This window comes from Scyliorhinus canicula, chromosome 5 (assembly GCF_902713615.1).
Source record: "Scyliorhinus canicula chromosome 5, sScyCan1.1, whole genome shotgun sequence".
NCBI classification, from domain to species: Eukaryota; Metazoa; Chordata; class Chondrichthyes; order Carcharhiniformes; family Scyliorhinidae; genus Scyliorhinus; species Scyliorhinus canicula.
This window is the reverse complement of record NC_052150.1, coordinates 59118516-59138694: the sequence shown is the minus strand read 5'-3', so window position 1 is coordinate 59138694 and position 20179 is coordinate 59118516. Positions and strand designations below refer to the sequence as shown.

The window sequence follows — 20179 nt, the reverse complement described above, 5'->3', positions numbered from 1 at the left end:
AGTTTGCCACTGAGAGTTGACTCGATTCCAGTTTTCTATCTTTCGAGTCATCTTGGCTCTATCTTCGTTGGTTATTGAAAGCTGACAAGTTCAAGGTTCAGTCATCATCACGTGGTGTATTAGAGTGAAAGCAGGTACGTCATGAATAGCATGGTGATCAGCACAATTCATTAGATCAGTTGTAAAAGGATAAGATAAATTCAACTTGGGCAAAATGAATCTGGCCAATAGCACTTCAATAGGGCCAAGCTTGTCTGGGCTTTGGAAGGGTAGAAATTGATCGGGATTTACATTGCTGACTGCCCTGCAGCAATGAGGGAATGTTCCACTGTCATGGATGCCAGCTTTTTGGTGAGAAATGCCTTTATTCGTGACCCATTTTAAATGGACTTGGCCAAATAAAGCTGATTGGGTTGAAGTTAACATTCCACTTACAGCAGTGTTCAGCATTTTAAATCCAAATCCATCTGAGAAATATTGGCAGTTAGTACAGATTCCTAAATTTGCCTTCTTCACTGGATCTGAATTTTATCACCCTGAGGAGCCTGGTGTAGAAATAACGCGTGTTCAGTAGCAGATAGTCATGTCGTAGCTGGGGTATCAAGAGTACCGACTGTTGCCTTGCAGAAAAGGCTAATGCAAACTTGTGCTTGGCAGCCAGTCAGCATTCAGGATGCTCAATGGGGAGAGGAAGTTGTTGACAATTCACAGAGGTAAGTTCATAGCCTTACAGCGTGGTACTAATTACAGCCATCTGCCTGGCGTCTAATCAAGCAAGTAAGCATTCAAATCATGTAGCTTTTTGTGCTAGTGTCTACCCAGGGCCTTGAAATCAGATGTTTGCAGTAGCAATTCTGGAAAAAGCTTTCAAAATCTTTCATACACTGAGGAATTCTGATCCATGATCTATTTGGGGAATTTGGCAGAACTCTGTTTTTAAATGTAAAATGACTTGTTCAAACTGCTGTGTTTCAAAATCTCCCATTGTAATAGACAGTTATAAAATATTCTTAACTGTAAAATATAGATTTTTAGCAACATTATAACCATTCTTCCTAAACTATTTTGCAATGTGATCCCATTTTAACATTTGAAAATTGATGTGACCCCAGGTGCCAACAAAAATAAAACTGCAAAAAAGCAGGATAGTAACATTTAATACATAATTATAAAACATTCACTAATCATTGGTCAACAATTGGTCGACACCCGCCAGATTACGGATGTTGGCCAGAAAGAGTGGTTACTATTCATATTTGTATTTTCATTAATCATTACTTACTTACAGCAACATCACACTAAGGTTCCCTAAAGGCCACCTTGACTTTATTGATTTTAATGTGAGATTAATCAAATAAATTTTTGATTTCCTGCCGATCTTCAAATGACACACAATATTTTTATCCCAGATGCTGCAGTTGCACAGCGGATTTGGCTACACACGTCTTTAAAATAAAATAGATTTAATTGACAAGTTAAATAAATGCTCCGTTCCACCCATGGAGAGTGGAATGCTTCTAAACAGGCATATAAACATGTAACAGTTAAAACTCAGTGAGGTTTCTCTCCTCACCCACCCCCCAACACGTGCACACTGTAATCATTCCCTCTCCTCCCTCACAAAATGTAATCAGCCCTCATTTTCTCCCCACCCCCATCTCCTACCATACACATCAACCAGCTCGTGGTGGCCAGTGGGGTGGTGCAGCAGTTCTGACAGCCCGAGTCCAAGCTGATGAACCGCTGCAACACTCCAGGTGGCATTTTTAAATGGGTTGAAGAAGAAAGAAAAAAAATCCCCAAACCAAGAGATGAGCAGGGCAAAGTTGGACATAGCTGGGACTCAATGTGGGGTCCAGACTTGGAGGAGGCGAGGACCTTGCGACCCAAGTAGCTATTTCGGGTGTTGTGACCCACTGTTTATGAACATTAGAAATATAGTAACATAGGAACAAGGGTAGGCCACTTAGCCCCTTGAACTGTTCTACCATTCAGTGATATCATAGTTGATCTATAACCTATTGTCATATATTTACTGGACAACTTGTTAATGTTTTACTTTCCAGGACCAATTCCTGTTCATGAATGACTTTGGGATAGAAATTGGAATATGAAACTTCAATTTTTGGGCCTAAAATGTTTATTAGATCCCTTGACTACAAGAGCCCAATTTTATTTCCCTGACCTGTTTTGTATTCTTCAGAGGTCCCCAGCCAAAGTCAAGTTTTTAACAATTATTTTCCAAAAATGCCTTCCCCTTGAGTGCCACCCAATTTTACATTGGGTTCAATGGCTCACTGAACTCCCATTCTGGTACTTACTTGAGGGCCACTGCAATGACAAAATGAGGGTGGATGCAAATGCCTGAAATTCACCCTGAGTTTGGGCCCGAAAGCGGGCACAAATAATTTATGCCAGTTTGAAGTTTAGCATTAAAACCATTGCTTCAATCAGGACATTGGAGTGAAGTGGATCCACACTAAAAGGGTCTGAAGTAGCAGCAGAACGCATTGGCATTGTCTTTCTATGACATCCATGTGATGAAGTTCCATGTGATGTCAGACCGATTCAAACTCTCTGGAAGATTTCGGACCAGTCCAGGCGTGTTGACCCTCACTCAGATTTGAATTCTTCCACCCATTTTAACAGGCCTAACATGGAAATATGGGTAGGCTAAAAGACTCTCCTCGCCTCATATTCATTCATAAATATATTTGCCTGGATTTTTAGATACACAGTGAACGTTGTGCTGTATCGGGAAGGCCTCAAATGTATGTCAATGAATTTCAGGAGTATGTTGAAATTTAAATGTATTTTCCCCCATCCTCCTCATTCACCATCTCCTACAAAAATGATGGAGGGTGGAAACAGAAGTGGGATTTCTGGCCATGCCACCAGTCAACCATTTTATTTGCCATTCCGCTCCATTCCCATCCCAATTGAGATGTGGAAATGCAGACCCTGTTATCAAAATTGTTCATATATATTTCTCACTTTATAAGTGCTGTAAGTACTTAATTAAACAATGTCCTTCACCTTTGGTCCTGACAATAAAATTAGCATGTCGTTAACAAATGGACATAAGATTTTAACATCTTCTCTGAGATATATTGGGGTGAAGTTGACTTGGGCAGCAGTGCAAAATTGATTTGTAGCAAATTGACAGTTGGATTTTCACCATGGTACTTTTTATTTTCTCCCGATTTGGAAAATATTGCCAATATTTGCAATTTCAAAGTGAGACTATGAAATGGGCCAGCAAAAAGATTTTGATTTATTGTTCTGTGCAATTCCGACAAAAGTAAATCTGATGTGGCGAAGAATCGGCGACTGATTCTCTGTAAGCCCATTTAACATTGCTGCCGTAGAGCAAATTCACACCCATCATGTCTGATTCCTTGAATCGTTGGCCCAGATTATGTACTAAAGATCTGGAGTAGCAATTGAATACCAATAATGTGATTTGGTGAAAGAGTCCAAGACAGATACGTGTTCTATAACCCTCTTGACTCATTAACAGTCATCAGTACTTCATTCTTGTACGTAGCTCAAAATGCTATTTGTGGAGGTAACTCAAATTTGGAAGGCCAAAATAATTGTGCTTCTGGATATATTTTCATACTTCAACTGTGCACAACATAAATGTCCGTGCACAGTTCTGCTTTTCCTAGATTCAAGCAACAATACAGGATCCCAATTTGGCACTGATCTACAAATATACCTGGACAATTTTGTTTTGTTTGATTCGGGGGCAAAACAATATTAAATCACCCTCAAAAGATTATGGCCGGAATTCTCCTGCTGTTACGATTCACTTTTCCCGCTGCTAGCACAGCCCCGCCCGAGGGTTTCCCAGTGGCGTGTGGTGGTTTCAATGGGAAATCCCATTAACACGAGTCGGGAAGATAAAATCCCGCCGCCAGCGAACGGCGCGCCACTGAGAAACAAGTGGCTGGGGAAGCAGAGAATCCAGCCCTACACTTATCAGCAAAATCTTTAGTAAGGCTAGATCGAACCATGGCTTTGAAAGTTTGCTCTTTGGTTTGGTGACTATTAAGGTAAGAAAATATAGTGATGAATAGAATGTTACCAAAGTTTTCTTGGATAGGTGCTCAGAATTGTATCTAGTTGTTAATTATAAAATGCCACCTAGAAACTTGACACAAATGCCCACTGATGCTTTGAAACTAACATTTGACGACCTAGAGCATGTAGACTGTGCTTTTAAAAATGTTTATCTCTGGAGACTTCTGCTGAAAGCTAATTCAATTTGAATAGCTTTGCGGCCAACTGTCAAACTCCAACTTCTAATGCTTTATATAACTTGTACTCACTCAACTTGCATCCTCTTGTGGAAGTAATAAAAATAGCACCAGTGAGGACTGTCATGGATCTAGTTAGCTGTAATTTTCTTCCCTTTGTTGCACTGAGTATCCCATTCTTCTTTCTGGCTTTGTATTGTAAAGTTCACAGCAATTCTTTTTTTTCTGTTTCTAATTCAACAAGCATTTAACTATCATTTTAAAGAGTCAGTTTTGAGATACAAAGTTAATCTCTGTTATCTTTTCCAAGAAGTTGTCTTTGCATTATTAGACATTACTCTCCTGCTGTCACTGTGAGCATAGTGTTATTTATAAAATCATGTCATAATGTGACTGCTTATATATCATGAACAATAATGGACAGGAAAAGTCTCGCTGGTCCATCCAGCCATTTCCACACAAACCCGTGTGTAATGATATATAAACCGTCCACCCCAGCATATGATCTGATGGGAGGGCCAGGTCAGTTTGAGGAAAACCATCAAATTCCACTCCAGCTCCCATTGGTGATCAAAACTAGTCTAGAAGATCATGATCCCTCTCCATGCTTTACAGTATTTTAAGAGACGACCTTAATCCAACCTAGAAGTGGAAACTCCTGCTTGAAAGAATTAAGTAAATTGGTGTCCAGCACAGAAGCTGACCTCTTCCAGAGGTCAATTATTCTCTTGGGAAAAGAACATTTAGATACGACTTTATACAGCTTGAAATTGTGATCTCTAGTCCTTGCTAGCCTATTTATTAGAGACAAACTATCAACTCAAAACAATTTATTCCCTTCATCATCATATAAACCTCGATCACCCTTGTAAAGTGCGGAGTTCTGGCTATTTCATCCTGTCTTGGTAACTAAGCTGTTTTGGACTGAAATTAGTGTGTTGCATATGAACATAAAAACATACAAACAGGAGTAGGCCCTTCAGCCCCTCAAGTCATTTGATAAGATTGTGGCTGATCTCACAGTGCTCTCAAATCTGCATCCCATTTACTTCGATAAACTATCGCCCCCTTGCTTAGAAATACTCTCTCCATCTATGTCTTAAAAATGTTCAAAGACTCTGCTTCCACCACTTTCAGGAAGAGAGTTCCAGAGGCTCATGACTCTTTGAGAGAAAAATACTCACCGAATCTGTTTTAAATGGGTGACCCCTTATTTTTAAACAGTGACCCCGAGTTCTAGATTTCTTTCCAAAACCTGCATAGAATCCACCATATGAAGAAACCAAAGTTGGACACATGATTCCAAATGAAGTTTTGCCAAGGTCTTTTACAGGGTTAACCTGGTGTGCATAGTCTTACCGATTGTCTTGTGAATGCACCTCAAAACACTGCTTTCATTGCTTTCAGTTCATGACATTTTAGCGGTCTCTGCACTTGAACATCCAGACCGTTTTCATTCACCATTTTTTACATGCTTTTCCCTAAAAGATGTATAAATTTTGAATTTGCCTTGCCACATACATAACACTGAACCTTTTCAAATCAAGAGTCATTTACCAGTCACGAGCCCAATCCTCAAGATTCACTTGAAATAGTAGGGCATTGTGCTGACACTCCAGTGATGTTAATATGATCTATTTCAACACTTGCATGTAAAACCAATCCCTATGGTCTCCAAACCGATCCAAATTCATTTATACCTACTTTCTACCTATATCTTACCAATCTATCCTCTATCCAGCTCCGTATATTATAGCTAATACCAGATCTTGTACCACACCCAAACCTTTTTGGAATGTTTGCAATGTCCCCCACACAGTCAGCTTTTCTTGACAGATAATCCAGCACTTGATGCAAAACAAATCTGCAGACATAGCCCATGCCATCACACTTGTGTGGTGGGGCTGGAAAAGGGCAGCAAAGTTGGGAATCCCCTTTTTAAAAAAAAAAAGGCGTCATGACCTTAATTTCAAAAAATGAACCCCTCCAACCCACATAGGTAATAGGGAGCCTAACCCCATGCCTGATGGAGCTCCCTTGAAAGGGCCCAATGGCAGGGGACCATGCCAAAATGTGAAGGTACTGCTCGGGCAAGACCTATGCCCTTCCCCCGCAGATTCCCTTTGCCTGGTTCACATTTTTAGAGACATGATATCATTGGCAAGGGGAGAGTTCCTAATGTGGCAGGACCATAGTGTGGCAGCTCACTACTAATTATATTCAAATGTATTTAAATGAGGTCCCTGTGCTTCCAGGAGGATGGGAACCTCATTACATCTGTGAGGGGCGGGGGATCAGAAAATGAGACCTCACTGGCAAGGTTTTCGCTTTCCAGCTCTTGTGGAATTTTGCGCCTGTGTAACCATTTTGCAGGGGCAAACGTCCACCCCCACCCCATTATCCTTTTTCGCTTGTTCGGTGTCCCTATATTCCCTTGAGCATCTTTCTTTTTGCTGATGTCAAACTAATAAGAACATAAGAACATAAGAACTAGGAGCAGGAGTAGGCCATCTGGCCCCTCGAGCCTGCTCCGCCATTCAATTAGATCATGGCTGATCTTTTGTGGACTCAGCTCCACTTTCCGGCCCGAACACCATAACCCTTAATCCCTTTATTCTTCAAAAAACTATCTATCTTTACCTTAAAAACATGTAATGAAGGAGCCTCAACTGCTTCACTGGGCAAGGAATTCCATAGATTCACAACCCTTTGGGTGAAGAAGTTCCTCCTAAACTCAGTCCTAAATCTACTTCCCCTTATTTTGAGGCTATGCCTCAAAATGGGCCTATACATACCAGATCCATCTTGTTACCTTTTTAAAAGATGGGGACACATTAGCCTCCTTCCACTCTATGGAATCCAGAATAGAGTAAGTTATTCAAAGTAAAGGTGGCTTTGCACAACATCACCCTGAGGATTCTTGGGTGGATATCATTCCTGTCTTGCTGTTCTATCCGCTGTCAGGTTCTAAATTTTATCGGAAATAATATATTGATCAATGTTAATGTTAGCTTTATTATTATAATCATCCTAACCATTGCGCATTGCCTTTCAGGGTGGATGGTTTTGTGGATATAACAGAAGATAACCGGTTCTGCTTTTTGATTCATTTCCAGACCTACATTGGCTCCATCTTGGTGTCGGTGAATCCCTACAAACCAATTTCTGGACTTTATGATAAAGCCACTATGGAGCAATACAGCAATTATCATTTGGGAGAAGCAGCACCTCACATTTTTGCCATTGCAAATGAGTGTTATCGCTGCCTTTGGAAACGTAACGACAATCAATGTGTACTCATAAGGTAAAATGCCACTATTTCAATGGAGTTGTCTTTTGAGTGAAGGTTCAATTTTTGGTGAAAAAGATCTGTTAAATCCATCCATTTGGATTCATATAAACCTCTGCCTGGTTGGGTACACATAAAGCCTTTGACATAGACACTTTTTTAATAGTACCATTGTATGAAATATACATCTAATCAGCAGTAAATTCGAAACTTGACTTACAATGATATGGAAAGCCATTTATTTTATGGCTGAATCAAATTAACATACATTTGGTTAAATTGCAGACATGAAAGGATATCCAGGAGTGATTTCAAGGAAGTATTCGCATTGAAGAATTTAAATGGCATTGTTACAACACAAGCAAAGTTTGAATTGTTACCAACAATGATCAAAATCCCAGTATTAGATTAATATTTCTAATATGTGTATTTTGCTTTGTTTCTCAACAATCAATAGGTGTTGGTGCAGATGTTGACTTTGCTTCAAATCATGACATAGGATGACACCTATCCAAGGAAATTAATATATATGCTACGTTGCAAGAAATAACCTGCCGTTAGCTTCCAAATAATAGAAAGACTTACATTCATGTTACTCCTTACACTATTACAAGATGTCCTAAAATGGCATGGTAGCACAGTGGTTAGCACTGTTGCTTCAAAGCACCAGGACTCCGGGTTTGATTCCCGCTTTGGTCACTGTCTGTGCGGAGGCTGCATGTTCTCCCTGTGTCTGCGTGGGTTTCCTCCGGGTGCTCCGGCTTACCCCCACTAGTCCAAAAAGACGTGCTTGTTAGGGTGAATTGGACATTCTGATTCTCCCTCTGTGTACCTGAACAGGCACCGGAATGTGGCGACTAGCGGATTTTCAGTGGTTTCATTGCAGTGTTAATGTAAGTCTACTGGTGACAATAATAATGATTATTCTTATTATTGAAGCACCTTTGAAGTGTTGTAATGTTGAAGCCAAGCACCCAATTTGCGCAGAGCAAGTTCTCAAAACCAGCATGTGATAATGACTAGACAATGCAGTATTTGACCAAGTGTGGTGTTAAGGAGCCCAGACCAAATTGAAGATGGTGGGCACGATTTTCCAGTATTTCCTGCCAGCGGGAGCTACTGGTTCTGCTGAAGATGAACCACGTGGTGGGTTCTGGTTCTGCTGAAGCTGAACCACGTGGTGGGTTCTGGTTCTGCTGAAGATGCACCACGTGGTGGGGTCTGGTTCTGCTGAAGATGAATCACGTGGTGGGTTCTGGTTCTGCTGAAGATGCACCACGTGGTGGGGTCTGGTTCTGCTGAAGATGAATCACGTGGCAGTTTCTGGTTCTCCTGAAGATGAACCACGTGGTGGGTTCTGGTTCTGCTGAAGATGAATCACGTGGTGGGGTCTGGTTCTCCTGAAGATGAACCACGTGGTGGGTTCTGGTTCTGCTGAAGATGAACCACGTGGTGGGTTCTGGTTCTGCTGAAGATGAACCACGTGGTGGGTTCTGGTTCTGCTGAAGATGAACCACGTGGTGGGGTCTGGTTCTGCTGAAGATGAATCACGTGGCAGTTTCTGGTTCTCCTGAAGATGAACCACGTGGTGGGTTCTGGTTCTGCTGAAGGTGAACCACGTGGTGGGTTCTGGTTCTGCTGAAGATGAATCACGTGGTGGGGTCTGGTTCTGCTGAAGATGAATCACGTGGCAGTTTCTGGTTCTGCTGAAGATGAATCACGTGGTGGGTTCTGGTTCTGCTGAAGATGAATCACGTGGTGGGTTCTGGTTCTGCTGAAGATGCACCACGTGGTGGGTTCTGGTTCTGCTGAAGATGAATCACGTGGCAGTTTCTGGTTCTGCTGAAGATGAATCACGTGGTGGGTTCTGGTTCTGCTGAAGATGAACCACGTGGTGGGTTCTGGTTCTGCTGAAGATGAACCACGTGGCGGGGTCTGGTTCTGCTGAAGTTGAACCACGTGGCAGGGTCTGGTTCGGCTGAAGGTGAACCACGTGGTGGGGTCTGGTTCTGCTGAAGGTGAACTACGTGGTGGGTTCTGGTTCTGCTGAAGATGAACCACGTGGCAGGGTCTGGTTCTGCTGAAGGTGAACTACGTTGTGGGTTCTGGTTCTGCTGAAGATGAACCACGTGGCAGGGTCTGGTTCTGCTGAAGGTGAACTACGTGGTGGGTTTGTTTGCAGTGGCGTGGGTGAGTCATACAAAACAGTGTTGACTTCTGCTAGAAGATCCCACCAGCAGCCAATGGTGAGCTGCTTCCACTGACGCCGCCAGAAAATATGTCGCAGAGGCATCTTAAATTCCAACTGGTGGAAAACCGAGGGAGAGCTCATCATTGGCTATAGACAAGCTAGAGTGAAGGAAGATGGTTGTTATTAGCTGAATCCCAGAAGTTCTTCGCTGTCATCTCCTACAGATATGTAAGCAAATACAGATACTGTGAGGCCTAGTGGTTAGCACAACCGCCTCACGGCGCTGAGGTCCCAGGTTCGATCCCGGCTCTGGGTCACTGTCCGTGTGGAGTTTGCACATTCTCCCCGTGTCTGCGTGGGTTTCGCCCCCACAACCCAAAAATGTGCAGAGTAGGTGGATTGGCCACGCTAAATTGCCCCTTAATTGGAAAAAATAATTGGGTAATCTAGAATTTAGAACAGTACAGCACAGAACAGGCCCTTCGGCCCTCGATGTTGTGCCGAGCAATGATCACCCTACTCAAACTCACGTATCCATCCTATACTCGTAACCCAACAACTCCCCCTTAACCTTACTTTTTAGGACACTACGGGCAATTTAGCAATCCCCCCATTAACCTTACACTACGGGCAATTTAGCATGGCCAATCCACCTAACCCGCACATCTTTGGACTGTGGGAGGAAACCGGAGCACCCGGAGGAAACCCACGCACACACGGGGAGGACGTGCAGACTCCACACAGACAGTGACCCAGCCGGGAATCGAACCTGGGACCCTGGAGCTGTGAAGCATTGATGCTAACCACCATGCTACCGTGAGGCCTAAATCTAAATTTAAAAAAAAAAATACAGATACTGTGCAGAGTCTGAAAATTTTCCCCATGTCTGCGAGGGTTTCCTCCGGGTGCTCTGGTTTCCTCCCACAATCCAATGATGTGCAGGTTAGGTGGATTGGCCATGATAAATTGCCCTTAGTGACCAAAAAGGTTAGGAGGGGTTATTGGGTTACGGGGATGGGTGGAACTGAGGGCTTAAGTGGGTCGGTGCAGACACGATGGGCTGAATGGCCTCCTTCTGCACTGTATGTTCTATGTTCAAATGCGGTACTAGAAAGATGTTGAGGTTAGTTTCTTGGAAGGAAAAATCAAATGTTGTGAAAACAATCTAGCCTATCTTGGTAATCTTGACTTCTGAAAATGTAAGGCAAAACTACTATTGCTAAATGAGTTTCAGGTAGTTATGTAAATTCCAAGGATGAAACAAACTCATTAAAAATCAACCTCTGAACTTCGATGTGGCATCAGGTATCACATCAATGTTTAGATTTAAACTAGTGTTATTGGTCGCCATGAGGTCCTCCCAAGGCCATCCGACCATGAATCGTCAAAATCATAGAATTATCAAAATTCATAGTACTGACGGAGGACATTTAGCCCATTATGTCTATGTTGGCCGACTAGTAGTCATACAGCCTATTCCTGCTTTGCAGCTCTGGTTTCAAATAAGTTGCAGCACTTCAAGTGCATATCCAAGCACTTCTTAAATGTTCGGAGTGTTTTTATCTCTATTGTCATTTCACGCAGTGCGTTCCAGATCTCTAACCACCCTTTGAGTGAAAATAAAATTCCCCATGAATCTCCTCTTATACCCACCAACCTGTTGGGTTGAATCCGTGACCCCTGGTTATGGGACCCTTCAACCACTCTACCGTGACTCCTCATAACATTGTACATTTCAATTAGGTCTTCCCTCCACTTCCTCTATTTCAACCTTTCAACCTAACCAATCTTTCCTTACAACTAACATTCTACAGTTCAGATGCCATCCTTCTACATCTTCTCCACCCTCTCTAGTACAATTGCATTCTCCTATCGGGCAGTGATCACAACTCTCAACAAAGAGGGAGAGAAGCATTTTAGGGCGAATGATAATCTTTGCTTTTCTGCCTTCGTTTACTGTACATTAGAATATGGGATTAGTATTTGCAATAGTTCATTACCCCGTAAAACTGAAAATTCTCACAAAGTGATGATTGCTATGATTTCTTCAATAGTGAGTGGTTTTACTCATTGGACAGCATTGCCACAGAGCAGCCCATTGAACTGGTTTGCAATATGTTTTACTTAAACAGCAATTTAATTTGCTGGCATATTATTTTTACAGTTGCATTGATTGGAACAAACCATGTGATATTTAGCGTCACTTTTCTGAGGGAAAGCGGCAGTTAATGAGAATCTGTCAATGAATGAGAATACATCGAAGTTTGGCAAGTGCATAACTAAGTGAATTTTCTTTAATAGCTTGAGTAATATGATAAAATAAAGAAAGCATTACAGCATGAGAGGACCTCGGGGGTAGCTTTCAATTCTAAAAGGTGTTATCAGAGAATCAAGCGTATGCATGGGAATTTGGCAATTAATCTATAATTCCAATTTCGACAGTACTTATTAAGTAAAGCTGACATTGTAGGAGTACCTTAAACTCAAACACTTAAGTTGGACAAAATAATTGGAATAGTTATTTGTTTTTGCTGTACAGATAGGTAAACAATGCATGTTGTTTTCCATTTTTGTGTCTCTCCATGTATAGAAAAGGTAGGGCAGCACGGTAGCATGGTGGTTAGCATAAATGCTTCACAGCTCCAGGGTCCCAGGTTCGATTCCCGGCTGGGTCACTGTCTGTGCGGAGTCTGCACGTCCTCCCCGTGTGTGCGTGGGTTTCCTCCGGGTGCTCCAGTTTCCTCCCACAGTCCAAAGATGTGCGGGGTTAGGTGGATTGGCCATGCTAAATTGCCCGTAGTGTCCTAAAAGGTAAGGTTAAGGGAGGGGTTGTTGGTTTACGGGTATAGGGTGGATACGTGGGTTTGAGAAGGGTGATCATTGCTTGGCACAACATCGAGGGCCGAAGGGCCTGTTCTGTGCTGTACTGTTCTATATGAAGGTTTCATATTTATTTCAAGATGTATCCAAATCCAGTTATCGTGTTTTTCTGCTCTGATTTCCATCATTTCCAATGATGGGTTATTGCAAGACAGTCTGTTCAGATTGGAGTGCATTACTTACCTGTCATCGCAGAGCCTTACATACGCCGGCGCGGAGAATCGCCAGGGGGCTCACTTCCAACGGCTCCCGACTGGCGCGATGCAATCCCCGCTCCCACCCAAAAACCAGCGTCGGAGAATTCGCCAGCCAGCGTCGGAGCGGCGGGGCCGGACGCTGCCCTCCCTGGCGATTCTCCGACCCGGCGGGGGGTCGGAGAATCCCGCCCTATGTTTCCTGTTCCTGATCTTGTAAAATGAATATGAATTCATGGCTGTGCCTCTGATAGTTTTTAGCGGGCACAGCTTACTTTCTGGAGAAAGATCAATTGAGGAGATCATATCACATGTACTGAGTAACCAAGAGGAAAAAAGCATGGGGAGGGTGAAAAATCATGAATGATTAGATTGGGCCAGTAAGACCATTGATGGAAGACAGCTGTTAGCAAATATCCGGTGAGCTTGGACTGCCTTCTGTTACATAAACAAATAAAATATCTGACACGGCACATTTTTCAATCATCTTCTAATTGGAGCATGCCTATTTAGTATGTTTAAAGTTGATGTGATTGTTTCTTCCTTTGGTTCTCAGTTCTGTTAAAGTGACATGCAATTAAAGATATTTAATTATTTTTTCTGTACCCATGTTCCTGAAAGAAAATTTGCTGAGTGCTACCATTAATATTCAAAATTCAGGGCAGTACTGTGGCACAGTGGTTAGCACTGGCAGCCTCACTGCGTCGTGGTCCCAGGTTCGATCCCGGCTCTGGGTCACTGTTTGTGTGGAATTTGCACATTCCTCCCGTGTTTGCGTGGGTTTTGCCCCCACATCACAAAGATGTGCAGGCTAGGTTGATTGGCCAAGCAATTTAGCCCCTTAATTGGAAAAAAGTGAAGTGGGCACTCAGAATTTATTTTAAAAAGTATTCAAAATGCATTTCAATGCAACATCTTTCTTATGACAATGTAAAATTAAGTTCGTATTTTTAGTATAAAATGGTAGGTTTCAGAATATCAAATGTGTCTAACACCACTTCACCTCTTTATCCATTTCCTAAATGAAAAAATAAACAAACGCCAGAGGTGCTACTTGATTTCCAGGTTTGTAGAAAGCTTAAAAAATATGCAGCTGTATGAAGGAGAATTGCAATGGTGGTCTTCTTTACAACTGTTGGCATAAAAATTATTACCGGCTCTTCACATGCGGATTTGTGAATCCTGTCATCGATGAAGGTGGGTTTAGATCATCTCCCTTCAAATGTGGTAACTGTCAATTCTCAGCCAATGATTTCTCAGGGCAGCCAAATTCCTCCTTTACCTTCCAAAAGGTCTCATGGCTGACTGTGGCAAAAGATTTGGTCAAGTCAACAAACACAGTGTAGAGATCTGTGTTCTGCCCTTGGCATTTCTCCTGGAGCTGCATAACTGCAAACACCATATCAATAGTTCTTTGATACTTTCTGAAACCACACTAACTCTCTGCCAGCAGATCCTGGTTGTGATGTTGTATAGTTTAGAAAGATGCTGGCAAATATTTTGCTAATGATGGAGAGGAGTGAGATTCCTGGTTGCCACAAGATTAGCAGGTATTTTTGCCATTTGTCTACTTGGACAATGGAGGGATTTGTAGGGTATTTGGAAGATAATGGAGAAATTTGGGTGCTCTGAGAGATTCTTGATAATGGTTTGATAGTTCCATGGCTGCATGCTTCCAGTCACTAACGTAGTTAAACAGGCCTGTGTGCTGGTGCCTATGCTCCAGCATGTTTTTCTCTGCCATGCCCTCCAATGTCTTTCATGATGGTAAACCTGGCATTGAAATCAAATATTGCACAGATGAGAAACTGCTGAACATGAGACGACTCCAGGCAAAGAACAAGGTCTCCTAGAGTATACTTGAAGATTTCCTGTTTGCCGATGACTATGTATTAGCTGCAGGCCACGACATTGAGAACAGAAACTGGTGTTTTATAAAGTGGCTTCGTTATGAATGTTTGGCTGAGCTCCAAGAATAGCTCAGCTAGGTTCTGTTTACACCATTTCAAAGAGACTGCTAGCTTTGTTTGAATGATCCTTCCAGAGCAGTAATGTTCAGGAGAAAGTGTGTTTGCTCTTTTTTGTCAGTTTCAGGATCAAAGATTTGCAGATTTGCCAATGGTTTATTGGATTTGTACATAGTGAGTACTCTGAAGAGTAGCTAAGGAGGACATGGAACAGCCATTGGGCCTTTCCCGAAAGAAAGCCCCAAATGTCAGTTCACAAACTGACTTCTCTGGTGGTGTTCCCACAGCCTTCAAGAACCAACCCCACCTTGGGGAAAATGCCAAAGGACGTGAAACATGAATTTTCAGCAGATATTTAAATTGTGAACCAACCATCACTTTAAATGCATGTTGCGATCTGCCATCTTTCCATAGCCAGGAAAAATATTGTGTGGCAGGAATGGCCCAGCAACTTTGAAAGTGCAGCCCTGAATGCCATTTCGACCTCCCGATGAGGGTTTGCTCAGCACTGGGAGAGGAGAATCTGGTCCCTTATGTGTGAAAATAGCAGTTAGCTTTCATTGATAAAAGTTTGTCTTACATTTTGTATCCTTGAGAAAGATTTAAATTTCTGCAATCATCAGGAAGTAACAGAAAATGTACCATTGAACAGAATTTTGGATTTATTAAATTATTTGCTTTTACAGTCATTGTTTTCTCAGAATAAGAGAGCATATTTTCCCCATTTTAATAATATCCGCTCTCTGTTAAATACAGTGTGGGTTTGACTGGGAAGCAAAGAAAAGCAAACTGGTTCAAGACATTCCTAACTGGATATTTTTGTTATAAATTGGATGTGAAACGATTATTTATTTTTGGCATCCTTAGTGCATCGTGGAAACACAGCACAGCAAGGAAATGGCTAATGAGAAACAGATTTGTGCTCTCTGCACTCAGTTAAAAGGGTTTGCTCTCAACCTGGTAATGAGCATTATAAATAAAGATTAAGACAGACACTTGGCTAATGAAGGTGCAAGTGAAAGAATCACAAGTTATTAAGTGATTGTAATGTAGTGCTTTAGTTTAAAGATAGACATTCTCTAGTCTTGCAAGCCAAACATAATAAATGGTTAAAGTTATTAATATGTTGCAGTAATTTTTTCCAATTTAGGTAGGTCATAGAAGGCAGAGAGTAGCAATGGAAAGGTGCTTTTCTGATTGGAGGGCTGTGACTAGTGGTGTTCCGCAGGGATCAGTGCTGGGACCGTTGCTGTTCGTAGTATATATGAATGATTTGGAGGAAAATGTAACTGGTCTGATCAGTAAGTTTGCAGATGACAGAAAGGTTGGTGGAATTGCGGATAGCGATGAGGACTGTCAGAGGATACAGAAGGATTTGGATCGTTTGGAGACTTGGGCGGAGAAATGGCAGATGGAGTTTAATCCGGACAAATGTGAGGTAACGCATTTTGGAAGGTCTAATGCAGGTAGGGAATATACAGTGAATGGTAGAACCCTCAAGAGTATTGAAAGTCAGAGAGATCTAGGTGTACAGGTCCACCGCTCACTGAAAGGGGCAACACAGGTGGAGAAGGTAATCAAGAAGGCATACGGCAAGCTTGCCTTCATTGGCCGGAGCATTGAGTACAAGAATTGGCAAGTCATGTTGCAGCTGTATAGAACCTTAGTTAGGCCACACTTGGAGTAGTGTTCAATTCTGGTTGCCACATTACCAGAAGGATGTGGAGGATTTAGAGAGGGTGCAGAAGAGATTTACCAGGATGTTGCCTGTTATGGAGAGCATTAGCTATGAGGAGCGGTTGAATCAACTCGGTTTGTTCTCACTGAAACGACGGAGGTTGAGAGGCGACCTGATAGAGGTCTACAAAATTATGAGGGGCATAGACAGTGGATCGTCAGAGGCTTTTCCCCACGGTAGAGGCGTCAATTACTAGGGGGCATAGGTTTAAGGTGCGAGGGCCAAGGTTCAGAGTAGATGTACGAGGCAAGTTTTTTACACAGTGGGTAGTGGGTGCCTGGAACTCGCTGCCGGAGGAGGTGGTGGAAGCAGGGACGATAGTGACATTTGAGGGGCATTTTGATAAATACATTAATAGGATGGGAATAGAGGGATACGGACCCAGGAAGTGTAGAAGATTGTAGTTTAGTCGGGCAGCATGGTCGGCACGGGCTTGGAGGGTCGAAGAGCCTGTTCCTGTGCTGTACCTTTCTTTGTTCTTTATAAAAGGAAAGGGTGATTCAGATTGTCAGAAAGAGGTGAATAACAAGGTTATGCGCCATAAATGTACTTCAGACAGCAGGGGATTATAGAAATGATAAATGAGCAACATTCCAACATTCAAATGGTTATTGACTATGAAAAATGTCGGTTGTTAGACAAATGCATTCAGATCATGACAGTTCTTGGCACGTTTATAGCAAAATGGCAATCCTAACTTGAAATTAAATGATTATTTTCACAAAAATAGCATTCAATGTATTAAAGATATGTCTCGGGAATGTTACAAGAACTACAACATACTGGACTGTTGAACTCTATATACAATCTTTCTCTCTGGCAGTTTAAAGTGTGAATGTGTTGGCAGTTAAAATTTGATTCATTTTTACGCTGATATGTTGGCTTCTAATCCCTACAAATATCCAATTTAGAATTTGTATCCTCATTTTCCTGAACCCCAGACAATACGAGTCCAATTTACTCAGCCTCCCCTCATAGGACAACATCATCCGAGAGACCAATTAAGTGATCCTTTGGTGAACTGCATCCAGTACCAGCATATCCTTTCAGAAATGCGGAAACCGAACCTGCACAGTACTCTGGATGCAGCCTCACAAAAACCCTACACAACTGTAGCAAAATTTCTTTAGTTCTGTACTCCAATTCCCTTGCAATAAAGGCCAACATGCAGTGTGCCTTCCTTATTGCTTGATGCGTATTAACTTTGCACATTCCTTGTATGAACACATCCAAGTCTCTTGAATGTCAGCAGTTACAAGGTTCTCACCTTTCTTTTTTAAAAAACATTCTGCTATTTTATTCTTGCAACCAAAGTGAATAACTTCACACTTCCCAATGTCTACCATCTTGTTTCCCACTCACTTAACCTGTCCATCTCTCTTTGCAGCCTCTCTGTGTCCTCCCCACAGCTTACCTTTCCATTTAGCTTGTAATCATCAGCAAACTTCGATAGAGTATCTGTTTCTCCATCTGAATCATTAATATAGATTGTAAATAGCTGAGGCCCTGGCACTGATCTTTGTGGCACTGCACTATTCACTGCCTGTCAAAGTAAAAAAAAAACCCTGTTTTTTGCTTACTACTTGTTTTCTAGCCATTAACCAATCCTTGATTTATGCTAATATATTACCCCCAATTCCATGAATCCTTATCTTATCCATTAACCTTTTGTGTGGCACCTTATAAAATGCCTTTTGGAAATCAAGGTATGCTACATCTACTGGTTCCCGTTTACCTACTCTATTAGTTACATCCAAATTCTAATAAATTTGTCAAACATGATTTCCTAACAATAAAACCATGTTGACTTGATATAATGATACCCTGCAATTCTAAGGCCATTGTTAAGACTTCCTTAATAATAGATTTGAGCATTTTCACAATAACTGATAGGCTAACTGGTCCGTAGTTCATTTTTCTCTCTCCGTGCTTTCTTAAAGCGATGTAGCATTTGCCAACTTCCAATTTTGGACACCATTCCCCAATCAGAGGAAATTTGGAAAATCAAAACCAGCATGTCCACTATCCCTGCAGCTCTATTTTTTGGAACCCTAGGGCGTAGACCTGGGCCAAGTTTTCTTCTTGGATTTTGTATCTTTACATAAATGCAAAACATTGTTAATCTGTACAGTAATAAATTGCATTAAATATTAAATTTAACAATATAGATTCTGTAAATGTGAATTTCTGAGTTCTCCTAATTTACCATCATTAATTTGGTGGAAGAACCATGGTTACTCTGGTTTCTCTGGAGCTTCTGAAGAACTTTCATCAAAGTTATGGTGAATCTATGTAAAGTAGTTTTTACATTGATATCTGTTAAGTAATGGCATTTGACTTTTTTCTTCCTGGATCACGGAGACAGTTTTAATAGGCTTAAGGTTTGGAGTACAGTCATGACAAAAAGAGATCACATATTGATGAAGCTTTTTGCTTTGCACTCCTCAGGACAATTCACAAGAGTCAAGTGTAAAGGAAAACAACTTATGGTTTTTTGTGACATACTGCGTGCAATGGTGTGATCATAGAACATAGAACATAGAACAGTACAGCACAGAACAGGCCCTTCGGCCCTCGATGTTGTGCCGAGCAATGATCACCCTACTCAAACCCATGTATCCACCCTATATCCGTAACCCAACAACTCCCCCCTTAACCTTACTATTAGGACACTACGGTCAATTTAGCATGGCCAATCCACCTAACCCGCGCATCTTTGGACTGTGGGAGGAAACCGGAGCACCCGGAGGAAACACACGCACACACGGGGAGGACGTGCAGACTCCACACAGACAGTGACCCAGCCGGGAATCGAACCTGGGACCCTGGAGCTGTGAAGCATTTATGCTAACCACCATGCTACCGTGCTGCCCGTGTTACCGTGGCAGCCATTATATGGCAGGGTGTTACAATTATATTGGGTGGTACAATTATATGGTTACCGTGTTAGCCATTATATGGCAGGGTGGCTTTAATGCACCCTTTTGCAGCATCCAGCTCGCATAGGCCCTTTTTACAATGTTGCCGACAAGGCAATGAGCAAATTTCTCAAGTTGCTGTGAACTCTTTTGATATTAGGAATGCTAGATTTTGACTTCAGTGTTGTATAGTGCTCCACAGAGTGCTGAGATAGCACCAACACACTCAACATAATTGCTGGACAGCATGTGAGGAGAACAAAGAACAAAGAAAATTACAGCACAGGAACAGGCCCTTCGGCCCTCCCAGCCTGTGCCGATCCAGATCCTTTATCTAAACCTGTTGCCTATTTACCAAGGTCTACTTCTCTCTGTTCCTCACCCGTTCATATATCTGTCCAGATGCATCTTAAATGATGCTATAGTACCCACCTCCGCTGGCAAAGCATTTCAGGCACCCACAACCCTCTGCATAAAAAACTTTCCACGCACATCTCCCTTAAACTTTCCCCCTCTCACCTTGAAATCGTGACCCCTTGTAATTGACACCCCCACTCTTGGAAAAAGCTTGTTGCTATCCACCCTGTCCATAACTCTCATAATTTTGTAGACCTCAATCAGGTCTCCCCTCAACCTCTGTCTTTCCAACGAAAACAATCCTAATCTACTCAACCTTTCTTCATAGCTAGCACCCTCCATACCAGGCAACATCCTGGTGAACCTCTTCTGCACCCTCTCTA

The 20179-nt window shown here is 42.1% G+C and overlaps 1 protein-coding gene across 2 annotated transcripts in view; it reads left to right on the top strand.

The window, feature by feature from the left end:
• Window positions 1-20179, top strand: part of myo10 (myosin X) — a 508428-nt gene that overhangs the window by 200561 nt on the left and 287688 nt on the right. For both annotated transcript variants that reach the window (XM_038797136.1, XM_038797137.1), the window contains one exon: window positions 7379-7566. In XM_038797136.1, coding sequence (XP_038653064.1) covers window positions 7379-7566 — 188 coding nt within the window. The remainder of the gene's footprint in view (window positions 1-7378; window positions 7567-20179) is intronic.